At 34.4% G+C, this 26,846-nt stretch overlaps 1 protein-coding gene across 7 annotated transcripts in view; it reads right to left on the bottom strand.

Annotated features, from left to right (window-relative positions):
* Positions 1-5,722: 5,722 nt before the first annotated feature.
* The window catches only part of LOC131065641 (protein SNOWY COTYLEDON 3), an 82,347-nt gene continuing 61,223 nt past the window's right edge, over positions 5,723-26,846 (bottom strand). For 6 of the 7 annotated variants that reach the window (XM_058000214.2, XM_058000215.2, XM_058000210.2 and 3 more), the window contains exons 3-8: positions 23,986-24,266; positions 19,281-19,400; positions 7,266-7,382; positions 7,038-7,127; positions 6,705-6,818; positions 5,723-6,621 (exon numbers count right to left, since the gene is read on the bottom strand). In XM_058000214.2, coding sequence (XP_057856197.1) covers positions 6,496-6,621; positions 6,705-6,818; positions 7,038-7,127; positions 7,266-7,382; positions 19,281-19,400; positions 23,986-24,266 — 848 coding nt within the window. In that variant the 3' untranslated portion in view covers positions 5,723-6,495. The remainder of the gene's footprint in view (positions 6,622-6,704; positions 6,819-7,037; positions 7,128-7,265; positions 7,383-19,280; positions 19,401-23,985; positions 24,267-26,846) is intronic. The other variant, XM_058000216.2, reaches the window with a different exon arrangement.

The following is a 26,846-nucleotide window of genomic DNA, read 5'->3' on the forward strand; positions in this document are numbered from 1 at the left end:
TACAATTGATGTGGTGATGCACAATCAACCTTTGGTATCTCAATTTGACTATGTTGAAGTATCTTATCTCTCTGTATGTTGAGACTGGTCGTTCTTCTTTATCATCATCTCATGGCTACGCATATTACCTTATAAACTCCCCTTGTAATTTGTTGCTAATGATGAGAAATCTCAGTTGATGGTCGTATGTCTATTGTTGGGGTTTCTACCTTTATTTCTTTTTATTTTTATGTTTTCTCCTTTATGTACTTTCAAGTTAAAAGTACACAGAAATCCTAAACACCCCTATCATACGAGGGAGCTACCCCTCTCAAATGCAGAGGAAGATCGTGTTTAACGGAACGATCTCTCCAACTGTTGGAACGTTTGTCACTGCTCATTGGGCAAACAGGGTCAGTTTCAGATAAACGACCACAGTGACAAATCTGTTTACTAACAAGACTACATTGTGATGAGCAGTGCGCTCTAGGCAGTGTGCCTTCCTGCATGTGCAGGCCCCTATTGTAATCATATACTTGTTGCAGAAGTATCATTTGACTGTGGGTAGGGTTTCCCACCATGGTTTTTTCCTTTCCAAGTTTTCCATGTACAAGTCATGGTGTTATGCGTTATGGTTGCATGGTATTGATTCTTTGTTTTTCATTTATGCTTTAATACTTAATCAGTTATACCGATATAAGGTTTTAAGTGCTTTCATTCAGTTGTTCTCTGGTTATCCTAACAGTTATGAGGCTCCTAACTTCATGGATCTTCTGTTATTCCTACATTGAAAGAAAAATCGCAACACACGTAGAATCAGTAGAATTTGCATATTGATCTGAAGCAAATAGAGCGTAATTTTGAAGTTGGAGATATGCTATATTTGAGATTGCAACCATATAGATAGTCCACTCTAAAGAAGAGTGGAGCGAAGAAGCTCAAGTCCAGATTTGATGGCCCATTTAGAGATACCAAAAGGGTTGGAGAGGTTGCCTATGAACTTGAATTACCAGTTAGCAGCAAGGTTCACAATGTCTTCCTGTATCCAAGCTCAAGAAGGCACTCAAGGATAATGTGGTACCCTCATCAATTTTACCACCATTGGATGAGGAAGGGAAGATGATTTTAATACCAAATGCTATTATTCATTTTAGAGAGCAATGTGGGAGAGTGAACAAATGCAACGTGAGAGATGCTAGTGGAGGCAACATGGGAGAGTGAGCAGATCTTGTAGCATCAAGAGTTGAAATTGCTTGAGGACAAGCAATCTTGGGAAGGGCTGACTGTAATGTCCCCTTCATAACTAATTGATAGGGTGAACCATTAGCCTATTTAGTTGAGTTCTTGTAGGCTAATGAGTGGGGATTAGGGAACTCTATAGGCGGTTTATCCACCTATGTTGATAGTATCTACTTATTTAGATAAGTTCAGATAGTTCTCTTGTGCATAATGCCTTTTTCTGGAGAGTTTTTTGGCATATTTTTTGTACTTCTATTTTTAGTAATTTGGGATAGGTCACTGACAATGTCTCTGGTCAATCTAGTTATTTTTAAAAGTGTCAGTGTGTGGATATGAAATCGATATTTTCATATTTTATATGGTCCAGTGCTTTATTTTAAATAACTTAAATAACATAATTTATTAAACTTAAATATAATATTTAACTTATTTAAATTTTATGAAGTTATAAAAAGGACCATAGGTGAACATAAGTTGTTTTAAAAAGGGGACTTCTAGAAGTTGGTGCCCAAGCTGAGGGAAACATAAGAAGATAAAGTAAATTAAAATAAAATATTATTCTTTCTCGTAGGGCGCAAGGTTTGGCATGGAGATGGTTGCCTCTTTTGGTGATGTTATAAGCTCTTTTGGAGCCTTTTTTAATTAGGAGAATTTGGATTTTTTTGTTGTAGCTTCACTAGAGATAGATTCTTCTTGGTTTTTTGAGGATGAAACCCTTCCATTCAACATCTTCTACATTGTTGAAAGATACAGTTTGGGAGATTTGGAGGTGTTTTTACTCAGGAAACATAGTTGGGCTTATAATTTAGATTGAGTAATCAGATCACAGAGTTTACTGCAGATCTTCTAGATTGTTGAGCAAATTAAGTTTGGGTGACTCAAAAGAGAGTCTTTGACATCCCTTTGATAGTCGTACTTGTCCTTCATGTTATTTGTACCGGCTACCATGGGTTGAGCATTATGTTTAGGATTGATATTTCATGTCTTTTTGAGGTACCTAGGGCATGCAAACTTTACCCATCAGTTTCTTGGCATTTGGGAGTTCATTTTGTGGTGTGGTGGCTTATTTTGGAGGGTTTTCATATTAGAGTTTCATCACAGCAATTAGTCTAAGTTATCAACCTTTGTTGGGTATGTTATGGTTATTAATGAGCTAGGTTGCTGTCAATTTGGAGAAAAAACTCATATTCTGACCAGCGTTAAAAGGTGGAAATTTTAGCTCTAGTATTTATGTTGTTACCATTATTTTTAGAATTTATTTATGTTGCTATATATTATGTTTATATTTAACATTGCAATCAAAAAATACACAAAACCCCTTTTGTATCTTATGTCTAGTCTAAGATCACACACACAGCGTGCGTGCACGTGCACGTGCACGCACGCCCACTTGCACGCATGCGCGTGGGCGGCCTTGTGTCACAAGGAGTGTGTACATGTAAGAGCTATGTGTGCTCACACAAACATTGGGAAGAACATGAAAGAGACATGTCTATGACATGTGTAGCGGATAGGGTGGCTATGTGGTGACCTTTCATGCTCACACATGTGAGCAAGAAGAGGGTAGGGCACACTTGTCACATGTTGACAAGTTTAGATCTTGATCCATGTAGATGGATTCAATGGCTAAGATTGAGTGGACAAGGATTGAGATCAGGTGAAATCAAATAATAGGGAAAATAGTAATGAAGCCTAATTAGCTTAAATCAATTAATTGTTTTGGTTGGAGGATATAGGGAATAAGGTTGGACATAATTTATTTAATTAAAGGTGAGGAATAAAGATTAAAGTTATAATTAATTAAATAATTGTAAATTTATTTAAAGGTGGGGGCTAAAAATAAAAGATGTATTAAATCAATGATAAATGTTCATTTAATTAGCTAGAATCAAATAAAGTCAAGTGTGGTTGGGTATGGACAAATTTAGGTGTCTACACTAGCTTTCAAAAAGAGATTGAAGGTTCTTGAGCAATTCCCTGAAAACACAATGGTCTATGCTAGATACAATACTAAGCAAGTTTACTACATTTCATTCTCAAATTGATGGCCAAGCAAAAGTGGTAAATAGGATGATAGGGCATCCTCTCGAGGTGTACAATTTGAAGAAACATACAACTTGAAATGAAAGTCTATCTTTCATTGAACACAACTACAATAGAGCTCTACACAAGTGTATAGCACTATTATTTACAAGTCTACTTGAGTTTCCAACCTCTAACACCCAAAAGAAAATTGATAATTTATTCAATTCATTGAGGATATCTAAAACACATAATAGCAAACATCCTGCAACATGTTAATACAAAGTATAAGTAGTGCCATGACAAACATTAAGCATTGCACATCTTTGAGATTGGTGATTAAGTTTGGCTACACCTACAAAAGGAGAGATGTACAAGACCTTGCCACAAACTTTGTCCATTTCAATGTGAACCCCAAACCATCACCAAGTAGGAAATAACGCTTTCATGATTAATTCGCCTTCTTACTTCTTACCTAGGGTTGCATTTGTTCTTCAATGTAAAAGTCTTGCACCCATACTTTCCACTTTTGTTGGATACTTAAGATGTTGCAAATATACTTCAGCAAAAATACATCAAATAATTGAATGAAGTCATCAACTAAGTTATCAATTTATTTCCAAATAAGTTCGCAATTGGTTTCCACTCCTCTAGTTGCAAATGCATGAAATGGGTGCCACTAGGTTCGCTCTATTTAACATGGCCTTTGTTTTTCTTTCTCAATTTAGTAAGAGATCAATTGTGATTCTCATGGCGCTTTACAATCTCCTTCACTTCTAATCTTTTAATGTAGGGAACTGAAGACAAGTAGTCATTTACTCATTAGTGATTTTTTATTAATTCATTGTACTAGTAGTTTAGCACAAAAAGACAAAAAAAAAAAATCTGAAAAGGGAGTTTGTCAAAGTATTGACATTCTTTGAGAGAAAAAATGAACATACTCCCTTAATTGCACAAGACAAAAGTATGCTCAAAGTTAACCAAGTAACTTAAACGCACAACAAAAAGCTTATCATAAATAAATCAACTAAACTAATGAATGTTTTGAAAGCAAGAGACATGTTACAAGTGAAATGCCATCTATGGCATCTTTGCGAACTCTAAATTTTGTCATTTCTAAATGGACACTTGGTTTAATGGCACAGTTCACATTGTAGGCGTTTAGATGTCCTCTACAATACCAAAAAAAAAATATGAGGCACTTAGATTTCCTCTGCAATACCAAAAAAAAAAAATGATTTCCGGGACAGGACAGTAGGGCTTACAGTCTAACTTGAGGATGCGATGACAATTGGAAAGTCTTTTGACTACCATAATTAAGATGAGCTGCAGCGAGTAAAAACAATAGAAAGATTAGGAAAAAAACACCTCACTCAGACGGCCCAACAAAGGTTGCCAACTAAAATGAAGGGTTTTCCAAATCAGGATAGGAAAAAATATGTGACCTTTATTTTGATTTTGAGTTGGTGAGACTTGTGGCTCAAACCTTCACCCATAGTTATCAATTGATTGCATCTAAAGCCCGGCTACCGGAGAAATAAAAATTTCAATGGTATTATGATGTAAAAAATTTTAATCGTTGAGGCACACACCAAACCACGGCCTAACCGGGTAGTCTGGTGTATCAGGAAAACCCTCCATGTCTGTGCTCTAGTCTGCAATTACTATGACAAACAATAGAGAAAATGCGCAACTACAAATAATGCTCTAAAAATTCGTTCAGAAAAACCCTAAATTTTGGGCCAGAAAATTCAACAAAGTAAATTTAAAAAATGTTGATGTTTAGTTATCTCTGCATGATAAATTATCTCTGTCGCTTAACCAAAGGCACGTGCACCAGGAAGTTGCATTGTGTAAAGGCTACCCTGTATTGGCTGGGCACAATACCCATGCACCTTAAAATGGCCTTTCCTTTTTTGTTGTATTGTAAATAATAGGTTGATGAATTTGGTTAAAATTGCAAAAATATTTCGCTTTTGATGTAACACATTTATAAAATCTGAATCATGAATCTTTCCCCATTTAAAAAGAATATTGTCAATAAAGAAAATGTAGGTTAATGTAATAGACATTACATACAGATAATAAAACTTATTGTCTGTCTTGACCTGGTGCACGTGCCTTTGGTCTCTTAAAGGCAATTCGATTGATAGACTACTGTAAAAGTGGGGAAAAATTATGCTCGTGTCAGATGAGAGTCAATAATCCAAAGAATGAGCAAATAATTGAATTGAGTGTAATTAGATGAGAAAAAAACAAGTGTCTCGGAAATTGCAATGAAATAAGGAAACCAACGATGGCATAAAAACCAAGTAAATTATGACGTTTGATACTGTGAAGAAAATAAATGTATAAGCTAGAACGGGTGATGCTTGATAAAATTTTGCCATGCATCCAAAACATTCTCATTAACAATTAACCCACAAGTATGCGGATTATTTGTCATTTCTCTTGTAAGTGAACATGTATAATGCACCATTCCTGATTTAAACAAACCATACTGATTTCTTTTGAGGACTACAAATTCAAGGGGCCATGCACATATATTTTATGCATCCCTTAATGGCTCATGTTATCAGTTCAATGGTCCTTATACTACCATGTAAACATAACCATCACTTGGTTTGCTTAAACACTTCTGAGAGAATGCAAATTCATTATATGAAATACAATTGGATTTGCCCTGTAACCCATCAATATAGCAGAGCACTGATGAACAGCCTTTTTTAGCTGCTTCAAAATGCCCACAATTGCACAGCAATGAATTGGAGCTAATATTTCATTTGGCTTTGGTTTGTCAAGATACATATGCAATAACTGCTAAAAAATTGTAGATAGAAGTGCTAAAAAGCACTAGTCCTGGAGGTTTACAGTAGGCCCAAGTCAAAACGTGGGAACAAGGCATGCAATCTTCCGAAGTGCCCCGCTTACATGTAATATGTGAGTCTCAACTGATTTTTGGAACTGAGATTTTCAGAAAAAATTGTATACAAAGCACTGCAAAGTGTATCAAGATCCCTTGTAAGGTGAGCATTAGACCAAGTTAATATAGACATCGAGAATCTTCATGCACAGAGAGAAGCATGCAGCAGATTCAGGCTAACCATCAAACTATGTTACACTTCTTTTACCACCTTTGGCTTCAGAATGCAAGATGTCATGTCTGCAACAAATAATTAATGCAGCTTCCATCTTCCAACTTTTCCACCTCAATGCAAAAGCAGCATGATCAAATATTAAAAAAACTGATACAGCCTAACATATCTCCTTACATTGGCTATTGCCCTCTACATTCAACAGCAATGACACCGACGCTTGTTCTTTTAAATATCTCGTTTGTTTTAGCTGAACTAAATGGGCCCTCAAACTAGATTCTTCAACCTGGAGAATAAAAATACCATCAGGTCCCTGCAATGCAATTGACAAGTAAAGTTGTAGGTCACAATTTCAAACTTGATCCTTACCTCCATTGATACCGCTGTAGTTAATAAATCTGCACATTCTTCCAGCAATGATTTCTCTTGAGCTGCCACCTCTGCAAGTTCAGAAACTAGATGGTTCATACCCTCTACCTGCAGCTAAACAATAAGAGATTTAAATAAACATCTCTTATTATGGTTATAACTTAGGCAAACAAACAAGAGAATTATAAATAAATCGTTGTGTGATAACACACAAAGATAGTCTCTCTTACAGTCAACTCGAAACTTAATATTTGGAGAAAGCATCATAGTGTCTTGAAATCTAATTTGTTCTAATAAGTTTCAATTCAAGATTGGCATGTAGCTTAATATTACCTTTGGTAACAACAAGCGGACAGAAGAACCCATTGCTTTCATCACATCAACTGCAGAACTAACAGCTTCCTTTACTGCTTGAGTATCAGCCTACACATCAATCCAACTAACATAAGATTTTCTCAAACTGCTTTGTAACTTCAACCTATGGCTGCATTTTGTAATTATACGAAAATCATTTGAATAAGTTGAGTGAAAATAAAAGGTTTACTAATAAACAAAGTGTACCCTTGCACCACCAGTAACAGGAAGTCGAAGAGTAGTTGCTTCCAAAGCCTCAACAGCTCCTAACAAAGAACTTGTATGGTCTCTTTCTAGCATTGCCCATCCTTCAAGATATGACATCTGCATCAGACATCAAGATTAGTTCATTCAAACTTTCAAACAACAAAGATTATATAATTATTTAATCTTATATATTAATTTGTAATTCATGTCATAAAGTGCTTCTGATTAATAATCAGTAGTACTCCACCATGGGTGGATTTGTACGGTCCAGGTTATTCCCTAATGTGGCATGAAGTCGAAACCCAGGCACACATAAAATTTGAACCCTATATAAGGGACTCTAATACACACCAAAATTCAAATATCATAACAAAACCCTTTTATATAACTCATTAATTACCAGTCATTCAAGTATATATTATCAAGCACAGTTACAAGATTTCAACATTTCTATATTTACATCTATTAGACTAGCAGAAATACAACTATCATCAACATCCACACTTCAACCTTTTCTTTCTCTTAAAATTTGATCAAATCACATCAAAATAATTGTGTAATATCTTCTAACCAGCGGAAGATCATATGCATCATATCTAGATACATAACAAGTGTAAATTCTATATTGAAATGTATCCATTTAATAGACCAGCATAGAGAGGAACGCAAAGGATTTGAGCACACTTCAGAATCTAAGAAGAAAAACATTAAAGGAAAAACAGCTGCAGATTGGAAGAAGTAACATACCAGAAAATCAAGATAAGATTATTTTCAGAATAATATCAAAGGGAAAAACCTGAATGTTTAAAAAAATTCATGATTTTAATGTAAGATATATTTATAAAAGTAAATGCAATTATCATTTTAGAATTGCAAATATTGTTTTAAGGCAAAGATAAGAAATGTTCTAGAAAGGGACATTACAAATGGTATCAAAGCTTTGATCCTGCCAGATGGGGTAAAGCTAAAATGTTGGACGCATTCCAATCAACGACTTGAAGGTCTACAGAAGGAAGAAAACATGGATCTTATGCAAGAATAATTGTACAAACTTGAGGCCCCTAAAATTATTAACCGATATGAAAGTTTGTCAAATAATGAAAAAAGCTTGTGTTCCCTTTGATGAGTACTTGGAGGTACTCAGATACTAGTTTCCCAACAAAAAAGAGGTCTATATGAATACATAAGAAAAATGGCTGAGGAGATTAAGGAGCAAGATCCAAGTGAATCATTAATTATAGCAAAAGAGAAGTTAGAATCATAATCACAAGAAGTTGCTAAAACCAAAGAAGAAGAGCCGATATTGTGTGTCATCAACATGTCAATAATTGCAAATGATGTCCAAGAAACATCCATCCAATTTTCAGGTATGGAAGTAATTGATCCATGTAAAAATGACTTGCAAGGTATGGAAACGATTGGACCATGTGATATGATGTGCATGATATTAGTTATGCTGTTGTGAGGAATGATTTGTCTAAGATTGACCCCCATAAAGAGGAATTGCAAGTTTATCAAGAAAACTCCATGATGATACATACCAACTGACCAGGTAACATTTGAACTTTCTTGTTCCAAGACCAATGAGCTTGTCGATGGGTTAGTTTGTAACCATGAGAAATAGACTTTTGGTTTGCCTCTTGGAGAGACCAACATGGGCATTGAATAACAATGGACACATTCACCATGTTGTCATCCCATAAAACTCTGAAGTTCAAATGGATACTGTCACCCCAGGGAGCTTGATGCTAATTGAAGTAAAAAATATAACTTATGGTGAAGGACCCCCTAGATCCCTTTACTCAAATACAAAATCGGCTTTCCACCAAAAAGTGGGAATCTAGTATTCACAACACTCCCACACAATTCATCATGACAGAGGATGAAACATTTTGCTATCATTTTGGATGTCAGCAATGGCAATCAAGAGTTTGTATTCATTACCCTGAATCCACGGTGAAAATTAAATGAGTGAAGAACTGTATGATATTTCTGGAAACTCTCTAATTGGAATAGTTACAACATGTGTGAACCTCAAAACTGGACCGAAAGATTATAAAATCATTTCAGAAAAGGACATCGCATTCAAGGTCATAGATGTGTGTCATGCTTCAACTCTCATCTTAACATATGGAAGCTCACCCTTTTGCTTTCACTCAAAGAGATAGCCATGACATTGTAAATGTTGGGCTAACTAAATCGGTTCTTTGCAAATACGATTGTTGCCAAAAGGGGAATTGATTTTCAGATTATACTTGGTTTCAAACAATGCTAAAATTGCAAGGTACATTTGTGTTTCTTCTCTCTAAGGATTAGAGAAAACTTATCTCAAATTACGGACCTTGCAAATTTCCAACTGTAGGTTTTTTTGTTGAGAATTATTGGGAAATACCAGTACATAAGTCCGAAGAATACTGGACAACAAATTGTCCTCACACTTGAGATGAAGGTATCAACCTTATCATATTAAAGACCTATATTGGTAGTTTGGTTGAGGCAAGTATTGTAACAACAGTTCTCTAAGAACATTATTGTAGTACATTGTCAGAAATAACCAAGACGATGAGAAAAGCGTTACTTGGTGTAAATTTTTCAATTCCTAATGATGCCAAGGTGTCATAGCAGAAGCTAATTACATTGCAAGAAGAATCAATGTCTAGAAATTATTAATCTACAAGGTTGATTTGGGATCCTGGTAGCTTCAAGTGCATCCTAATTTGTGATTGCTTGAGGACAAACAATCTTAAGCAGAGCAGACTATAATGACCCTTTTTCAAACAAAACACCATTCAATACTCCTATACCCAACAATTCCCATCTGCATCATAGTCAACGCATTCAAGGAGGCAATGCTGCAATCCTTGCGGTAGCTTTTGGATGGTTTGCATGACTGGCAATAAATCGCATTCTCTAAAGTTTGAAAGCGGCAGATTTATGGCTTGGAATTACAATATGAATCATACTTCACAAAAAGATAGACTGCTAGTGTCAAAGATAATTTCCCCAACATTAAACGTGATAATCTGCCTAAAATAACAAATAAGGAAATCACATGAAGTGACACCATTATCATATAAGTTTATGGAGATATACTTACAGAAAAAGGGATGCTAGCTTCATACTAGCAATTGAGAATAAAGAAGAATTAAATTAGAAATTAAACTATAATTTACTAAAGGACAGCAGTTGTGTGAGACAAGTTGTGACTTTCAAAAATAAGATATATATGGGAGATCATTCCATTAGAAGGAGACATCAATTAATTGGAAGAAATTATTGTTGTGACTTTGCAAGTAAATACAGCCAATGAGGATGCAAACCCTCCAAGGAAAAATTAAGAGATTTAAGGACGAAAAGCCCTTAATTTCACGTATCAAGTTATTGGACGGACACCCATAACTTGTCTAGATATCAAGGACAAACATTTAAGGAAAAATAGCTGTAAATTAGAAGGAGAAACATAGCAGAAAATCAGGATAAGATTATTTTCAGAATAATATCAAAGTGAAAAACCTGAATGCTATAATAAATCCATGATTTTGATTTTAAGTTACATTTATAAATGTAAATATAAATATCATTTTAGAATAAGAAATATCATTTCAAGGCAAAAAAGAGAAATGTTCTAGAAAGGGACATTACAAACATGTTCACAATATATTTTCAGATATTTGAAGTTGTACACTATTTCATCTCCATTGTCATAATCAGACTTGTACTTATTAAGACATTGCAATCATGTCTTTGTGTTAGCCTTAATCTCAGCACACAAAATAGGTCCAGAATTAATCATAACATATACATTCATACTAAGTAAACTGTTCACCATCCCTGTTCCCAGATAACTTGAATCCAAACATGTTCAATGGAAAATTTTCCCAGGTCTCCAGATCTCAATGTAGCAGAAATGAGTAGGGCAAAGACCAGAATAACCCATCTACATCTGTGCTAACAAACCTTCCTTCATCTTTCACGGAAAGCCTTTGGCGCCGGTTTGTCAAAACATGTCAATCTTATCCTTATGCTCGCTTTTACCACCAGATTCAAACACAGAATTGGCTGAAAACTTCATATCATACAGATTCGGAATAGACAAAACATGTCAATCTTATCCTTATGCTCGCTTTTACCACCAGATTCAAACACAGAATTGGCTGAAAACTTCATATCATACAGATTCGGAATAGAGAAACCATCCACAATAACTCTCAAATGGTATCTGGGATTGAGTGAAATAAAGACCATTGGAATTCAAGAAAATCAAACTACAGCAAAAAGATTAGGTTTGCATTAAAAATCCTCAAAGACGTGTAAGAAATAAAGGTATAAACCACAAGATGAAAGAAACAATTTTACAATAAGGATAGAGCCCTAAAGTATTAAAAGAGAGAACATGTAACTGATTATCTTCGACAAACCAATTACTGTGGTCAACAAAACCAGAGTAACGAGGACTCGCACGGACTCACCTAGACTCGTCAAGTCACGAGTCGAGTCAAGCTCGGTGAGTCCCAAGAGCTTGGACTTGGACTCAGCCAAGTCTAGGCGAGTCCCGTCACCTAGACTCAGCCAGTGTCAACCAAGTGTTTTAAAACTCAGCCATTTAAAAAACAAAAACACAAAATTTCAATACTTTTCTGGTTTATGACATGCCCCCAGAGTATACAAAAAATATAACATTTAACTCCCCACATTTGTCTTCAAGTCAATCTCATTCTCTTTATCAGAATATATACATGAAATATAACATTTAAGTATTAAGTCCTTTCTTATACTTTAAGTTATAATTCATGTATATATTGGTAGGATGTTTGAGAGTGGTTTCAAATCTTTGGGAGTTATAATGCAAATTCTAGTTTTTAGATCTTATAAATTTTCACTTGGTCAAATTTCAATAATCAGCAAGCTCCTATTAGCATTCTCTTGCTCTCTCTATCTCACTCTCTTTATCTCCCCTAAACTCTAGACCTATATAATCAGCAGGCTCCTATTAACATTCTCTTGCTCTCTTTATCTCCCCTAAACTCTAGACCTATCTCTCTCCCTATCACTCTTCCTCTATCCCCTCTCTCCTCTCTCCCCCAAGATCTAGACCTATATATCTACCTCTCTCTCTCACACACCCTCAAACCCCTGCGAGTGGTGCTACTCTCAACCTCTTTGATGATGCTCCCAAACCCTCATCAAACTATAAGTCTAAGCAAGTAATATAGCTGAAGGAAATATCACACTTAGAAAATTCAAACATTGGATTATAAATTGTAGTGCATTTTATTTTTGAATCTTCACTTTTACATAGTTCCATGGAGTTTCCAAATAAGGGGCTGCGGGATGGGGGGCCCAAGGACCTAACTTTGGGGACAGCAAGGGAACGGTGGCAAGGTGGCGAGGAGCCAGTGCTAAAATATACATAGTACTTGAAAAAGTAGTTATAAAAATATGTATAAGGAATAAGTATAAGAATTACAATTGAAACTTTGGCAAACTAGTAGAACTAACAAATAGTAAACTTTAAACTTGAAAGTTTAAACTAAAGTTGTAAACACATTGCAGGATTGCATTGAACATTTGAATTTTGAAGTGAACATTAACAATGAAAATGTCGAAATCAAAATCTATATTTTATTCAAAATTTCATAATGATGATAATATTTACAAATGTTCAAAATAACAAAATGGAGTGCAGTGAGGCCTCTAATCATCCCACATCCTCAAGCTCCTCCAAACTAATACCAACCATCCATATCTATGTAGCATCATCATCAACCTGTGTCAACTGCTCTATCTCTACATCCCACCGCAATGTTGGACTCTCCTTGTACATAAGTCTTGCAATTAATGAGACGCAAGGCAATACAGCCACAAGCTTCTCTGCTCTCCTAGAGGTAATGCTTATTCCTCTTAAGGAAGCGGATAAAGCTATAAGTAGACTAGTTCCCTTAGCCACAAAAGAACTAGAAACCTGAGATAACAAACAAATGGCTAGAGAGGTAATCAAATAAGTTGACCCATGCATAGTCCACCACAAAATTGGGTCCTCCTAGTTCATAGTTTCCCTATCCATCTTGGGCCTTCTCAAAATAACCCCGAAGAGTGGCAAATTTTGTCCACACAATACAAATGATGTTGGCTTCTACAAAATCATGCATCTTCTAGATGACCTCTACAACAAGCCTTTGTATCTTATATGGGTGTAATTCTACCAGGGCTTTGCACGAACCAATTGGGATTCAATGAAGCCATGTGCAAGGAGTGTTGAGCTTCTCCCGTTGCTGATGAATGGTAGGCTAAATGTATTTGTTGTAGAGTTGCACAAAGGAGCCTCTCACGCTATTGCCTTCATTTGGTCAAGAATAGAATCAATGTACTCATACACCTCTCCAAGTCTAGATGCATTGGAATCACCATACCTAATCACTTCGAAAGCTGGAATAATGATGGAGACAATAATTTTTGCATCACTCCTAAAAAAACACTCTTCACCGCATCTTTCACCCTCTTCCCTTGCTGTCTTAGACTCAAGCCACTAATTCCATTTTGTTGTCATAACCATTAAATGCAATGCCTTCTGCAACTCAAGTATCCTCTCCAAGAGAATGAAATGTGATGCATAACTAGTCTTTACAGGTTTCAAGAAATTATGCTTAGAGAAGGCCCTAAAGAGTGCATGTGAAGTGTGTGGTTGCAAATAAGCGTTTGCACAACTCTAGCATCATTCACAATTGTTTTGATCCAATCAATCTTTCCCATGTCTTTGAGTGTATTATTCATGGCATGCACACAAAGAGGAGTCCACCAAGTATGTCTATAAGCTGGCTCAACTAACTTCCTTGTAGCTTTGCACACATGGGTCGCATTTGTCATTACTTGAAACACATTTTGTGGCCCAACCTCCTAGACCTGAAACTGAAAATCGACATCTTGTGATGTCTTGATTAATCAACAACCCTAATAAAATAAGGGCCCTTTGTACATGTAACCATGATATTGATAAGTGGATGATGCCTAATGTTCATCCACCCATCCATGACTATGTTGCATCCACTTGTGACCCAAGATTGCTTCATTTTCTCCATTAAAATATTTCTTGGAATAATTCTTATCCAAGATTGTGGTCCTCAATTTCGTTTCCTCTAGTGGCACATATGATGGTCCCACCATTGCCATCTTTGCCACCACCTCCTTATAATAAGGAGAGCAAGCCACATGGAATGGAACGCAATTGGCAAAAAAGAATCTGCCAATGGCATCATCTACCTCATCCTTCAATTGCACATTGAATAATTTTGCCAGTGGGCTTGGAGAATCACTTGTCATCTTGTGTTTCCCCTAGCCTCTATTACCCCTGATGTAGAGAAAACCAGCATATGTGCAATTGCCTTCTACAAAATAGAAGTAGAACCCTATCCCTCATGACCCCTCGACCTTTGGGACAAAGAAGCAAATGTAAGTGCAATGTTAGTATCAAAGGGATTCTTAGCATATTTTCGTAGTACTATGGAAGGGCAGCTAATATTCGCACTAACAATGGAACTACTGGTTTGGATTTCACAATCACCCCTCTGCTTCAGCACTTTCATCAAGTGCATAATGAGGATTCAAATTCACTTTCAGCTTCTTGTTTGAGACCCAACCTCATCCTCACTCATGCTATGAGAACTCATAGTGACAATACAATAAACAATATAAAATTTGAAGTTTATAATTTTAAAATTAAAATTAAACTATACATAATGCAAGAGATTAACACACATTTTCTTTTTCTTTTTCTTACTTTAGGTTGCATGAAGCATAGTAGCAAAAGATTCACATAAAAATCTTCGATCTTAACCTTTTTCAAACAACAATTTCAATTTTGTTTTCTTACTTCAGGTTGCACAAAGCATAGAAGCGAGGATACGCGAAAGTTATAATCCCAATTTGACAAAATAAAAAATTTGAAAATGTAAAAGACAAAAACTTAAAAAATTAAAAAATGATAGCTTGCTGTTATATAATTAAAAAAATTAAAATTCGATCATGATTCATTTGCAAAACTGAACTTGACTAATGAAATTTAAAATTTAAAATTAAAATTTGCAACAAATGACAATCAACAATGTAAAGTTATTTCAATTTATAATAAATGAAACTAAATTCTGATTAAAACAATTGAGAAACTATCATTAATGAAACTAATTAAAAAAAAAAGTGAAAAATAGTTGTAGATGCCTCTTGATTGAAAATGAAGCCTTTCAATCTTTTGAGTTGGCAACTTGGCATCACTCCTCTTCTTGCTCTTCCTCTTGCTCCTCTTCAACCCTCTTGCTCTTCACTCTCACTCTCACACTCACAGCTATTAGCTTCTTGTTGATTTGTTTTTGTGAGTGGAGAAGAGATCGGAAGGCAGATTTATAGGGTTTTGGGAGTTTGGATGGGGACCATAGGCCATTAGGGTTCGGCCTTGGACACGAGATTCAAAAAAAAAATTATTGCCTTTTTGTCTGACTAACCATGAGAGACACCTGAGCATCCCTAAGATGATCAAGAGACTCTTGGGGGTTCCCCAAATGTCTCAAGGGCATTCTGATGTCCCCTAGGTCCCAGAAATGTCCCCTCCTATGGGGAGAAATCATAAGATGGCGACACAAGTGGTTGGGTGGCAAGGGGATGTCTGCTCCAAGTTCTCACATCCCAGAGACATCCACGTCCCAGAAATTCAAAGATTTTAAGGGACGCATCACCATGGTACACTACTTTTTTCTTCCCCACATAAACAACTGGTTTATTGACCACAAAACATTAGTTAATTACAGGTAAAGATATTTTTGACACATTCACGATTGATCATTATCACTATTTTCTGTTAAATTAAAAACCTAAGTTTTAGAATCCTTCTAAGTTTTAGCCTTCAACAATGAGATAGACCAATCAAAATCAAAACCATCAAAGCAAGAAATATAATAAAGTCTTCTAGGAAAAAGGAACCAACAGTTGAGTGTGTTTCAAAAGCTAAGATAACATTTGTAGATTTAAAGAGAATTATTTTTAGTAGTGTAACACTATTATTGTTGACCATTATTACTAATAACTAAATGAAATGTACTCATCAGATCCAAAAACAACAAATTATTTTATGCCACATGAGAGCACCAACAAAACATGACTGCATGCACAACTATAAGTCCAACCTTTTTTGGGGGTCTTTTATGACATCTCAACAGAGACATACTGATGTGGCATCATATTTGAAGATGAAGACCTGAAACCTTAGGTTTAGGCAATTAACTTGCCAAGTAAGCTGCTACAATGAAATATTCTTGCTTGAAGTTTTTAAGGGATTGATGTATGATTGATTTGGTTTTGATAATTTATGGTAAACAAAATACAGATGTAATATGATGAAATTCTCAATACAATAAACTGCAATGAAGCATTAATCGTTTGGGGAATTAATCGGCAAACTAAAAGTATAAGATTTTGGAAAAAAAGGGGAAAAAATCGGATTTACAAAAAAAATGTAAAAACTTGAAGAAAAACAATCAAAACTATTTTTTTTTTTTAATATTTAAGGGCATTTCCATAGCATAGAGATATTGTAAGTAAATAAAATAGAAACTTCAACACATGAATTGTAGAGAATAATTTTTTGTTGTTTATATTCATATTGCTGATAATATTGCACAAAATATACCACTAACATTTTTGCTTATGCATTTAATTGTTTTAATGACATATAATGTTTCTTTGTATTATAAATATATTACTGGTTTTAAATAATCTATATTAAACAAATCAACTGTATATTAAATATTATTATATAATTACAGTTAATTATAAAAAATTACTAAATTATAGTATATTAATATATCATAAATAATTAAATAGTTATAATAAAGTTTTAAAAATTACTAAATAAATATAATATTTATTAAATAATTATTACATAATTATACTAAATTGTTTAAACTTACAGTATATTTATACATTCTTAAATAATTACAATAAATTTAAAAAATTATTAAATATATTTTCCTAAATCATTAAATAATTACAGTATATTATTAAATAATTATTAATTTATTTAATATACTGTTAATTTATTTAATTCTATAAAAAATTTAATTTTTTCTGCATTCAATGATATATTCTAATTAGTTTTCCTAATTAAATAAAATTAAAGAAACAATAGTATTGAAATTTTTTTAACGATTTATTTTGATCCAATAAGTATTTTGCATTTTGTAAAAACATTCGCTCAAAAAAATTATTTAAAAAAACAGTAGTCTTAAATTTCTTATTATGATTTAATATTGTGATTGAATAATTTTTTTCTATTTGTAAATACATTTGTTCTAAATCAAATTATTAAAACAATGTATTAATGTAAATACATTAGCAAAACAAATATAAATTTTGGCTTCAAATTTATTAAATTGTGTCACAGCCAAGACTTGAAGAAATCCTCACGCCAAACCTCGTGAGACTGTGCAAGCTCATTCCCACGACTATGGTGCCTGCTCTATGGCAGGAGAATGAGTTTTAAGACTTTTTACTGCCGTTTTTAGGGTATTTTAATAGCGATTTCGCAGCAAATTAAAATAACGATTTTTAAGCTGGTTTTAATCGCAATTTTTAACGCAATTATTAGCAATTTAATCAGCAAAAAATCGTTGACTTAGGTCAATGAGTTTTTCCCTGACTATTGGGGAATCAGTCGGTGCCCCCTGCGAATTTTTCTGAATCGTGATTTTTTCCAGAGTAATGTTTCTTTGCAATAAAGAACAAATTCACAGAATGAATTTTTTGATAGTATTGCAGCTATCACTATTTTCCATTCAACTTCTGCTTAACATTATTCTGATCAAACCACGAGTTCACTAAATAAGAATGCTACCTCTATCTGACGCTGATCCACAAATCGCCTTAACTATGTTTGGCGCTCAAACTCTCATTCATAGCACGATATTTACTATGGGTGGAAGCTGTGATTTTTTAATGCAAAATCAGACTGGAAATACACTACAGGATTGCAAAATTTGTTGTCAACTGATTCCAAACCCCCACGAATGTTGGCTGTAGTCTAAGCTTGAAGACCCAAAACGCATGGCTGGAGATCTTCTATCACTGCGATAGGAATATGGCAGTGCTTTGATGCTGACCAATTAATGATGTCGCCACAATCAGACCTGGGGTTGCGTCTAGGCTGCAGATGACAGGGTTTTCGTCCTGTGTGTGTACTGGATTGCAGAGCTCATAAATCGATAGAATAAGACAGTAATAATCAATCCTTCTTCAAGCATCGAATAACTAATAGCTTCAACATCAACCCAAAAGCATCGATCCCTCTAGAAACCTCCTTATAAGTGACTTAGGCACAAATTCCAATGATGTATGAATTACTAAATTGACCCCCATAATGATTTGCCTAGAAGAAATAACGTTATGACTTAAAGTGGCCCCCTTCATTAGTCATAACGAAAAATTAAAATATATTGGCTTGGACATTAGCTTTTTGGGCTCCATCTTTAATTTTCCACTTGTTCCCTCTTATTTATTTAAATCCCGGGAATGAGGAAGGCTAGGAGATTCATCTTCAATTATTGTCATATGGAAAGGGACATTACATACAAAAAATTTAGTCATTAGAAATCAACATGTATGATTTTGAGAGGCACAACATTAGGATTCACAACTACTGGGTCCTTTTACCTCTTCAAATTTCTTTACATTATAACTTTTCAGAATACAAGCACTTATTTCAGAATACAATTCTTGCATTAATGAAATGACAAACTACTAAGAAATTACATTAAAATTATTTTTGACAAATAAAAACAAAATCTGAACTAAATCTTATTTTCATTGCAACGGGTGATCAAGCATGTTAGAAAGGCAAACATATAGGAGCGTTCAAGAAAATTATACCCTGGCTTTCTGCACGCTTTAGTACCAAGATAAGCCAATAGAAAAATTTATGAGTGTGCATGTTCCAAATGCTTACTATAACAATATATATAAAGCTTAGAATCTTACTTGTCCTTTAAGAATGGAAGCAAGCTTGTTCTCCAGCCTTAATTGTTGCACCTGGATATTCTTCATTGTTACAGAATCTGCCAGCTCTGAAGTAGTGAACCACACATTTGAAAGTAGTTTCTGAGATAAGCAAAAATGAGTCAGCTCCTTAAGATAGTTGCAATAAAATTAGAATTGCTAAAACCGCACTTTTCCTAAACAATTCAAAAATATAAAAAAGTATTGAATAGTTTAACACAGATTTAAGGCCAGAGTCAGCATTCTACACACATACTGTTATCTTATACACATTGTCGATCCATAAATATTCATGGACAAAATCAGCAGACTCTATCAGACTCCAAAATACTTCAGAATTGGCAGAGTCAGAAAGGATTCTACACTGATGGAATCACCAAATACATCACACTGGTGGCTTCGGAAATGTCAAGGTAGTTTGGAAGTATTAAAACAACTTCAACATGTTGTCCATGGTGGATTACTGTTTCAAATGGAAAACTCAGAAACAGCCAAGATTCAGTGTTTTTTCCCATTCTATGCAATTGGGATCTTTAATCTTCCAAGGGCATCACCAACAATGAAACCCTTTTTAGTAAAAGTAAAACCAATGTGGCTAGTTGTACTCCCAATGAACAGTTCTAAGTTAAACACGCTGTTAATTTATAAAAATGATTTTGTAGACACATTCATAAATAAAATACATTTCTTTTTAATTACTCTGCAGCTGTCTAGGTCAACTTGCTGCATTTCATTACATAGATTGAAGAAAAAATTGAAACAAACAAAATGTGTTGATAATTGGCTTCATACATACTAAAAAATTCTCTTTCTCATCCAGCTACCTCCAAACAATTGCAAAGTTCATAGAAATAACGGAGTAAAAACAGACATTATAGAAAGACTGTCTGGACCCATTTATAAATAAAATGTATGCCCCTTAATTGTTCTATGGCTGTCCACTTAATTGCTCTATGGCTGTCCACTTTATGGAACTTGCTGCATTTCATCACATGAATTGAAGAAAAAATAGAAGCAAACTGAATGCATAGCTAAATGGCTTGGAACTGACAGAACATTCTCTTTCTTGTACACCAATCTTCATACTCTTGCAAAGTTCTCAAAAACAACACAGCTATGTTACCAAATTTGCCAGGGGACCGACCATATCCACGTTTTGGTTTAGTCCACCTGTGGATATGCACAAGACAAGGGTTTGGGGAGGTGGGTTCGTCTAGGACAAACCCATTGAGGATCCAAGTGGACCCAGCCAAACCAAAAGCTAACCTGTCAAATTTTCTGCCCTTTTTAATTTTTTTTTTTTTTTTGTTAATTTTTCACCTTTGACTTTGCCTTTTAAAAAATTATGAATATGGCATACTACACCACAACCTTGCTGGGGGTACTGCCCCTATCACCTTGAAATTGTGGGATATGGAGGCAGGGCAAATTGACTTGAATGCTTTCACTTTCCAACATGTTGCACTTGAGGAGTACAAAATTGAGCACATTTTTAGCGCATGGCAATGGAACTGCTTGTGGTTCTTCAAATGTTCCTACATGATTTAATGTCAATGATGATGGTCTTGATGATTTAGAAAGTCAGTATGACACTGAAAATTGATTGTTGAAATTGATATTATTATTTTAATATTGAACTTGAAGTTTGAACAATGAATTTTTTATAATATTATCATTTGTGTTATATATGCAAAAGAATTTATGGTGGTTTTCTTGTTTATATTTTTTTTTTCTTGTTTTCTTGTTTAAATGATGCTATGTAGTATTCTAAACTTAATTCCAGATTTTGGCCTGCAAATATATATATATATATAAATTTTACATGTTTTTTGTATGGATGAACCCAAAAGGCCTAATAAAATCTTTGCTGTATCCACAAACCCAAACCAGGATCCATACCAGAACAAGTAACTTAGCAACACAATTAAAATTAAAAGCAGAAATTACACACAGATTATGTGGATTCATTCTTAAATAAAAGATATGCTTTTCAATTATTCTGTGACTGTGTGAGTCATCGGAGCTGCTGCATTACATGACATAGATTGAAGGAAAAAAATGCAAATTAAATGTGTAGATAATGGATTGGCACTGGCTGAACATTCTCTTTCTTGTTCGTCAACCCCCAGACTAATGCAAAAGCTTAGGGACACCGTAGTAAAACGATACTTGCAGAATTTTTTAACAAATTGTGATTTATTCCAATTAATCACCACCCAACCTTGCTGCCAAGTTTTCCAAGAAAAAACCTCTAGATTTTTCAATTAATCGGTCAACCCAGTTTTTTGGTGAATGAAGCATGATTTCATCACAACTAGTCCCCAATTAAATTGTAATTTTTTCAAAAAATCATGATTAATTTGTTATTTTTGAATATAAAACCTACATTTCAGTCAATCCTGCTCATTTTAATGCATTTGTTTTGAATTTTCAACAGTGATTTCAGAAACAAAAAAAAAACTGAGAAAATAGTGCACCCTAACTCACTTTTCTCCTGATTAAATTCCAATTAATTGAGGATAAATTTATCTTTTGGTTTGCAAGCGATTCCTAAGAAAGATGTTTTCTACCTCATAAAAATAGACATCATAAAAATATTGAGTGAACTAAAACTCGCAGCGATTTTTGCTTGAAAAACTCACAAGTAAATGCAAAAAGTAATGGATTTTCCTTAAAAACTCGTGCAAATTCATGTAATTTAGCTTTTTGTGCTTATAATTTTAAAAACACAATTCATGTTTCTAACTCCTCATCTTTGTATATACCGGCAGGATGTTTGAAGGTGGTTTCAAATCTCTAGGAGTTATAATGCAAATCCTAGGTTTTAAAAGACCTTATAAATTTTCAGACAATCAAATTTCAATAATTAGCAGGCTCCTATCAGCATTCTCTCACTCTCTATCTCATTCTCTTTATCTCCCCGGAACTCTAGAGCTATCTCTCTCCCTACCACTCTTCCTCTATCCCATCTCTCTAGATCTCTCTATCTCACTCTCCTTTCTTCCCCAAGATGTAGACCTATTTCTCTACCTCTCCCTCTCTCTCATCCTCAGACCCCCACCGGGTGCTACCCTCAACCTCGTTTTGGTCTTGCCCCTAAACCCCCATCAAGAGTTATTATTACACAACTTGCCAAAAATATCTTTAGATGGGGCAACTTCTACATATGGCATGGCTAGTGGAAGTTGCAGTGTAACTCATTTAGGGTTGAACTTGTTTTTTGGTCTATAATATGCATTAAACTCTAATTTTGATTTATATATGATGGAAATTAGTAATATCCTCGACAAATTTAGTAATGTGTGTTTTTGTAGAATATTTTTTAAAAAATGTATTTTAAAATGTTCAATAAATTTGCGGAGTTATTGCCAATTTTTTCCAGAGTTTTTTGGCAAGTCCCAAGTTCTTAAAAAAATTGGGCCAGCTGAGTCATTGCTGAGTCCGAATTTTTCAACTATACTCCAAACTATTGCAAAGTTCTTTAAAGAATCAGACATGCTAATATAAAAGTTAATGCTTCTCTTAAATGTTGTAACTAGTGTCTGAATGGGAAGCACCTGTACACAGTATTAGACAACAGAAAGTAGGCCAAATATTTAGGAGCACCAAGGAGTAAGTTTAGTGAAATTATTCTACTTTAAGTCAATAACTGATTGGAAAAGGAAGGCAACCATAGACTGGCAAAGGGAGGCAGCCAAGGAATAATAATTAACAAATTATCAAAGTGAGGCAACCATAGACTGGTAAAGGGAGCCAGCCATGGAATAATAATTAATAAAGTAGCAAAGGGAGCCAACCATAGACTGGCAAAGGGAGGCCACTATGAAATAATAATTAATAAATTAGCGAAGGAAGGCAAACATTGACTGGCAAAGAGAGGCAGCCATAGAATAATAATTAATAAACAAAAAGAGATGAACCAAACTCAACAATTTTAATCAAAACAACCATATTGGTTTTTGAGCTGGTGAAATTCGAGGCTTGAGCAAGACCAAGGAATTTTAAGTTTTTTGGCAGCAACTTTTATGAATGGCTTCAAAGGCCTACACCAGCAATGTGTTGACTAAATCAGCATTCTTGTGACCCTGGCCTGCAGATTAAAAGCCTACAAGTCCACATTTCTTTAGAAAGGAGAGTAAAATTGATCCACGTAGGCCTTTGAAAAAAGGAGTAAAGTTATGTACTACTGATCTTAGAAGCATAAAACTTTAATAAATTTGCCAGAAATGAGTGAGACAGACAAAACATAGGAAAATCAGATTATATTGATCAACATTTGGAGATGAACGAGTGACTAAATGGAACAAGAATCAAGCAGTTTCTTCAAACAGAAAAGGATAAAATATGGTGGGTCAAAAAGAACCAATGAAGAGCTAAGAAACTATTAGCATTGTTCAACAATGAGTAGACTATATAAAAGAACAATACAATAACAATTTAATTTGATGTATATATAGTATGAGAAAGTTACACTTATCATTGAAGAACAAAAATAGAACGGTACAGACTTCATTAAAAAGCAGCTTCACATCCTTCAACTATAATTCAATATTAAAGAAAAAGCTTTGCTGTGAAATTTATCCAAGAAAGATAAATGCATTACAGTTTAGGACAGCTTAGATTATTACAATAACAAAATCTTAACTGCTAAATTTCTAGGATATTAAAAATGGATATAGAAGCATACCTCAGCGGTAACTCTTTGAGCATTCATGGCAGCTTCTGATTTTCCATTGACAAATCTCCATTGCAACAGTCTATTGTGAAGTATGCGCAAATTATGGGCTTCTTCCAACTGTCCCGTCCCCTTCTTGCCCTTGCGTGTGTCAATGCCAAAGCTGAGCATAGATGAGGCATTGTGGGAACGGGTGTGCAGAGAATTTGTAGAAGGCAGTGATGGCGGTAAACGCATTCTTGTTGGACTAGGTTGGCTTCTTGCTGGAGATAACATTGAAACCATCACCTTACCTGGGAGATGAGGTGGACGATAATGTAGTTAGTTTTGTCATTTTCTTATAAAATAGTGAAAGTAGCTTAAGTAGATTTTTCTTACAAAGAAAGAAATAGCTTTATTGAAGATGTTTTATACAACAGATAAAATAGATTTGTTCTTAGGGAAAATTATCTTTCAAAGCATGTAATTGCTGCCATTATTAAAGGAAACTTTGAATTTTGAAATTAATGGAAGGCATTTGAAGATAATTCTGAAATACTATTGAGTTTTGAAACTAATGAAGAGGCATTTGAAGATAGAATCTGAAATACTATGTCTCTATAAGATTAAATTGTTCCTGTTATGTTATCTCTCTAAAACATTAAATGTTGAATCAGAGCAGGCATGTTCTTGTTAGAATGTATATCTAGAATAAGTTTCTCAGCACTTCTAGTTAGGCACCAGCTTTGCATATCTTTTAAATAAAGACTGTGTTTGAAGTTCTCAGCAAAGTCTCCTATGCACTAGCTGCAGCTGACTATGTCTTCTTGGAGTGCAGCATTTAGTCTTAATTTAGGATCTTTAGGATAAGATTCAGTTCTATTTTGAGCACTGAATTTTATTAAAGTCCAATCTTCAGTTTGGTCTTCCTTTGCTTAAGTTGAAACAATGAAATGTGATATAGAGTGCACACTCCAAAAGAAGATGAACGGTCTCTTGAATGCATTTAGTCATCTGTTCAAGCAGATTTGTTGAGTTAACTCTGACTGTTCATGCAAATTTAGAAGCTGATAACTCCCATGTACGCCCTTTCTCAGATCTATAAATTGAGAGGGCAGTACTAAAATTTGCAGAGAAGCTTTTTTATGTGTTTTTCAGTAGTAGAATTCAATTAAGATCTAATGAAAATCAAAGATAAAACTTTAGCAGTCATTCATTGATTTTAATTTATTGTTTTCTATTATATGTGTAAATAGAATCTAGCATCAAACTAAATTAGATGTCGTTTTGATAAGTTCAGTTTCTGGTTTGTAGGAATTGGATAAAAATGCAGAATCTGCTTCCCATGATTTAGAAAATTTACCATGATAGCGGAAAAGTTTACTGAAACCTTCAGAAAAAAAAATCCTTGAATGGATAGTAAAGCTACTACCTGTGAGAGGGAGCTATCAGAAGGTTTCAGAGGTGAGATGCATGAGCTCTGTGCTCAAGAAAAGCACAGTGGACCTGCGATGATATATAAAATCTTTGTTAGGTTGCAGATCTCTGTTTGGCAGAATATTCCAGCACTACAGCATAACTACTTTCAGTCTCAGATAGGAAAAAATAATGGAAGATTCCTCTATCTTTGTCCCATGGAAGCGTTGGGCATAGATGTTCTTGGAACAAGATCTATGCTAAGTTGCCGAAACGGAATCAGAATCAGCTACGTGGGTACATTTGGGTAAGTCTATACAAAAATCATAAATATATTATTATAAATTAAAAAATATTAATTCTATATATAAATTAAGAATCATATAAAAATCATATATATAAATTAAATATACACGCCTACATTATAAAATTTATGAATTTTTAATTTTTAAATTTATTATATAATTACTAATATATAATAATATAGTGTATGATAGTTTAAGTTTTAAAACTATTTTATATACTAATATACTGTATAATATATAATATAATAGTGTATATTAATAAATTTTAATTATTAACTCTCATTCGCTCCTTCCCTTGACAAAGTGCTTGATATTCTTATTCGCAACAAAATCCATCAATTGCTCTTCTTGCTCCTTCGCCCGTCAAAGTGACTATTATTCTGATCCGGCGTCGCTTATTCTGAATCTCATTACAGGTTTCATTTGAAACAAACTGTGGTTCTTACTGATAATGCAAACCAATGCATTTAGGGTTTTTTATTTTTTGTTGTTTCAGGAGTTAAGAATTCTCCTTCCCTCAGCGAAGTGCTTGATATTCTTATTTGCAACAAAATCCATCAATTGCTCTTCTTGCTCCCTCGGCCATCAAAGTGACTATTACTCTGATTCGGCGTCGCTTATTCTGATTATCATTACAGTTTTCACTTGAAACAAACTGTGGTTCTTACTGATAATGCAAACCAATGCATTTAGGGTCTTTTATTTTTTGTCGTTTCAGGAGTTAAGAATTCTTTGTTAAGGGTTTTCCAAAGGTCAACAAAACTAAACAAACCTTGATTTTTTACGCACCAATTCACACTGTCTCTAATTCCAAGACATTTCTGTTGAGTTTATGGTAGTGCTCGTTAACCACAGACAAACATCAGATTTGTTGCCTTCCCAACCATAGACGATAAGCTTTTATCGTCACCCCAGAGCACTCTACATGTCCTTCATGTTATTGAATTCATCTCTATTGATGACCTTGCATATATATGAATCAATACCTCCTAATAGACCTCAAGTCGGCCATAAACTTTTGGCACCAAGGATAGGGTCAGAACTATATATTACAAGTTACATATGAGTCTCCCTTAGTTGCAAGTTACATTTAACTTAATCACAAGTTGCACACAAGTGGTTCGCCCAAATAGGGCCTGCCCCAAATTAGACTCATACAACTGAGATATCCAA

Source organism: Cryptomeria japonica, chromosome 3 (assembly GCF_030272615.1).
Source record: "Cryptomeria japonica chromosome 3, Sugi_1.0, whole genome shotgun sequence".
In the NCBI taxonomy this organism is placed as follows: Eukaryota; Viridiplantae; Streptophyta; class Pinopsida; order Cupressales; family Cupressaceae; genus Cryptomeria; species Cryptomeria japonica.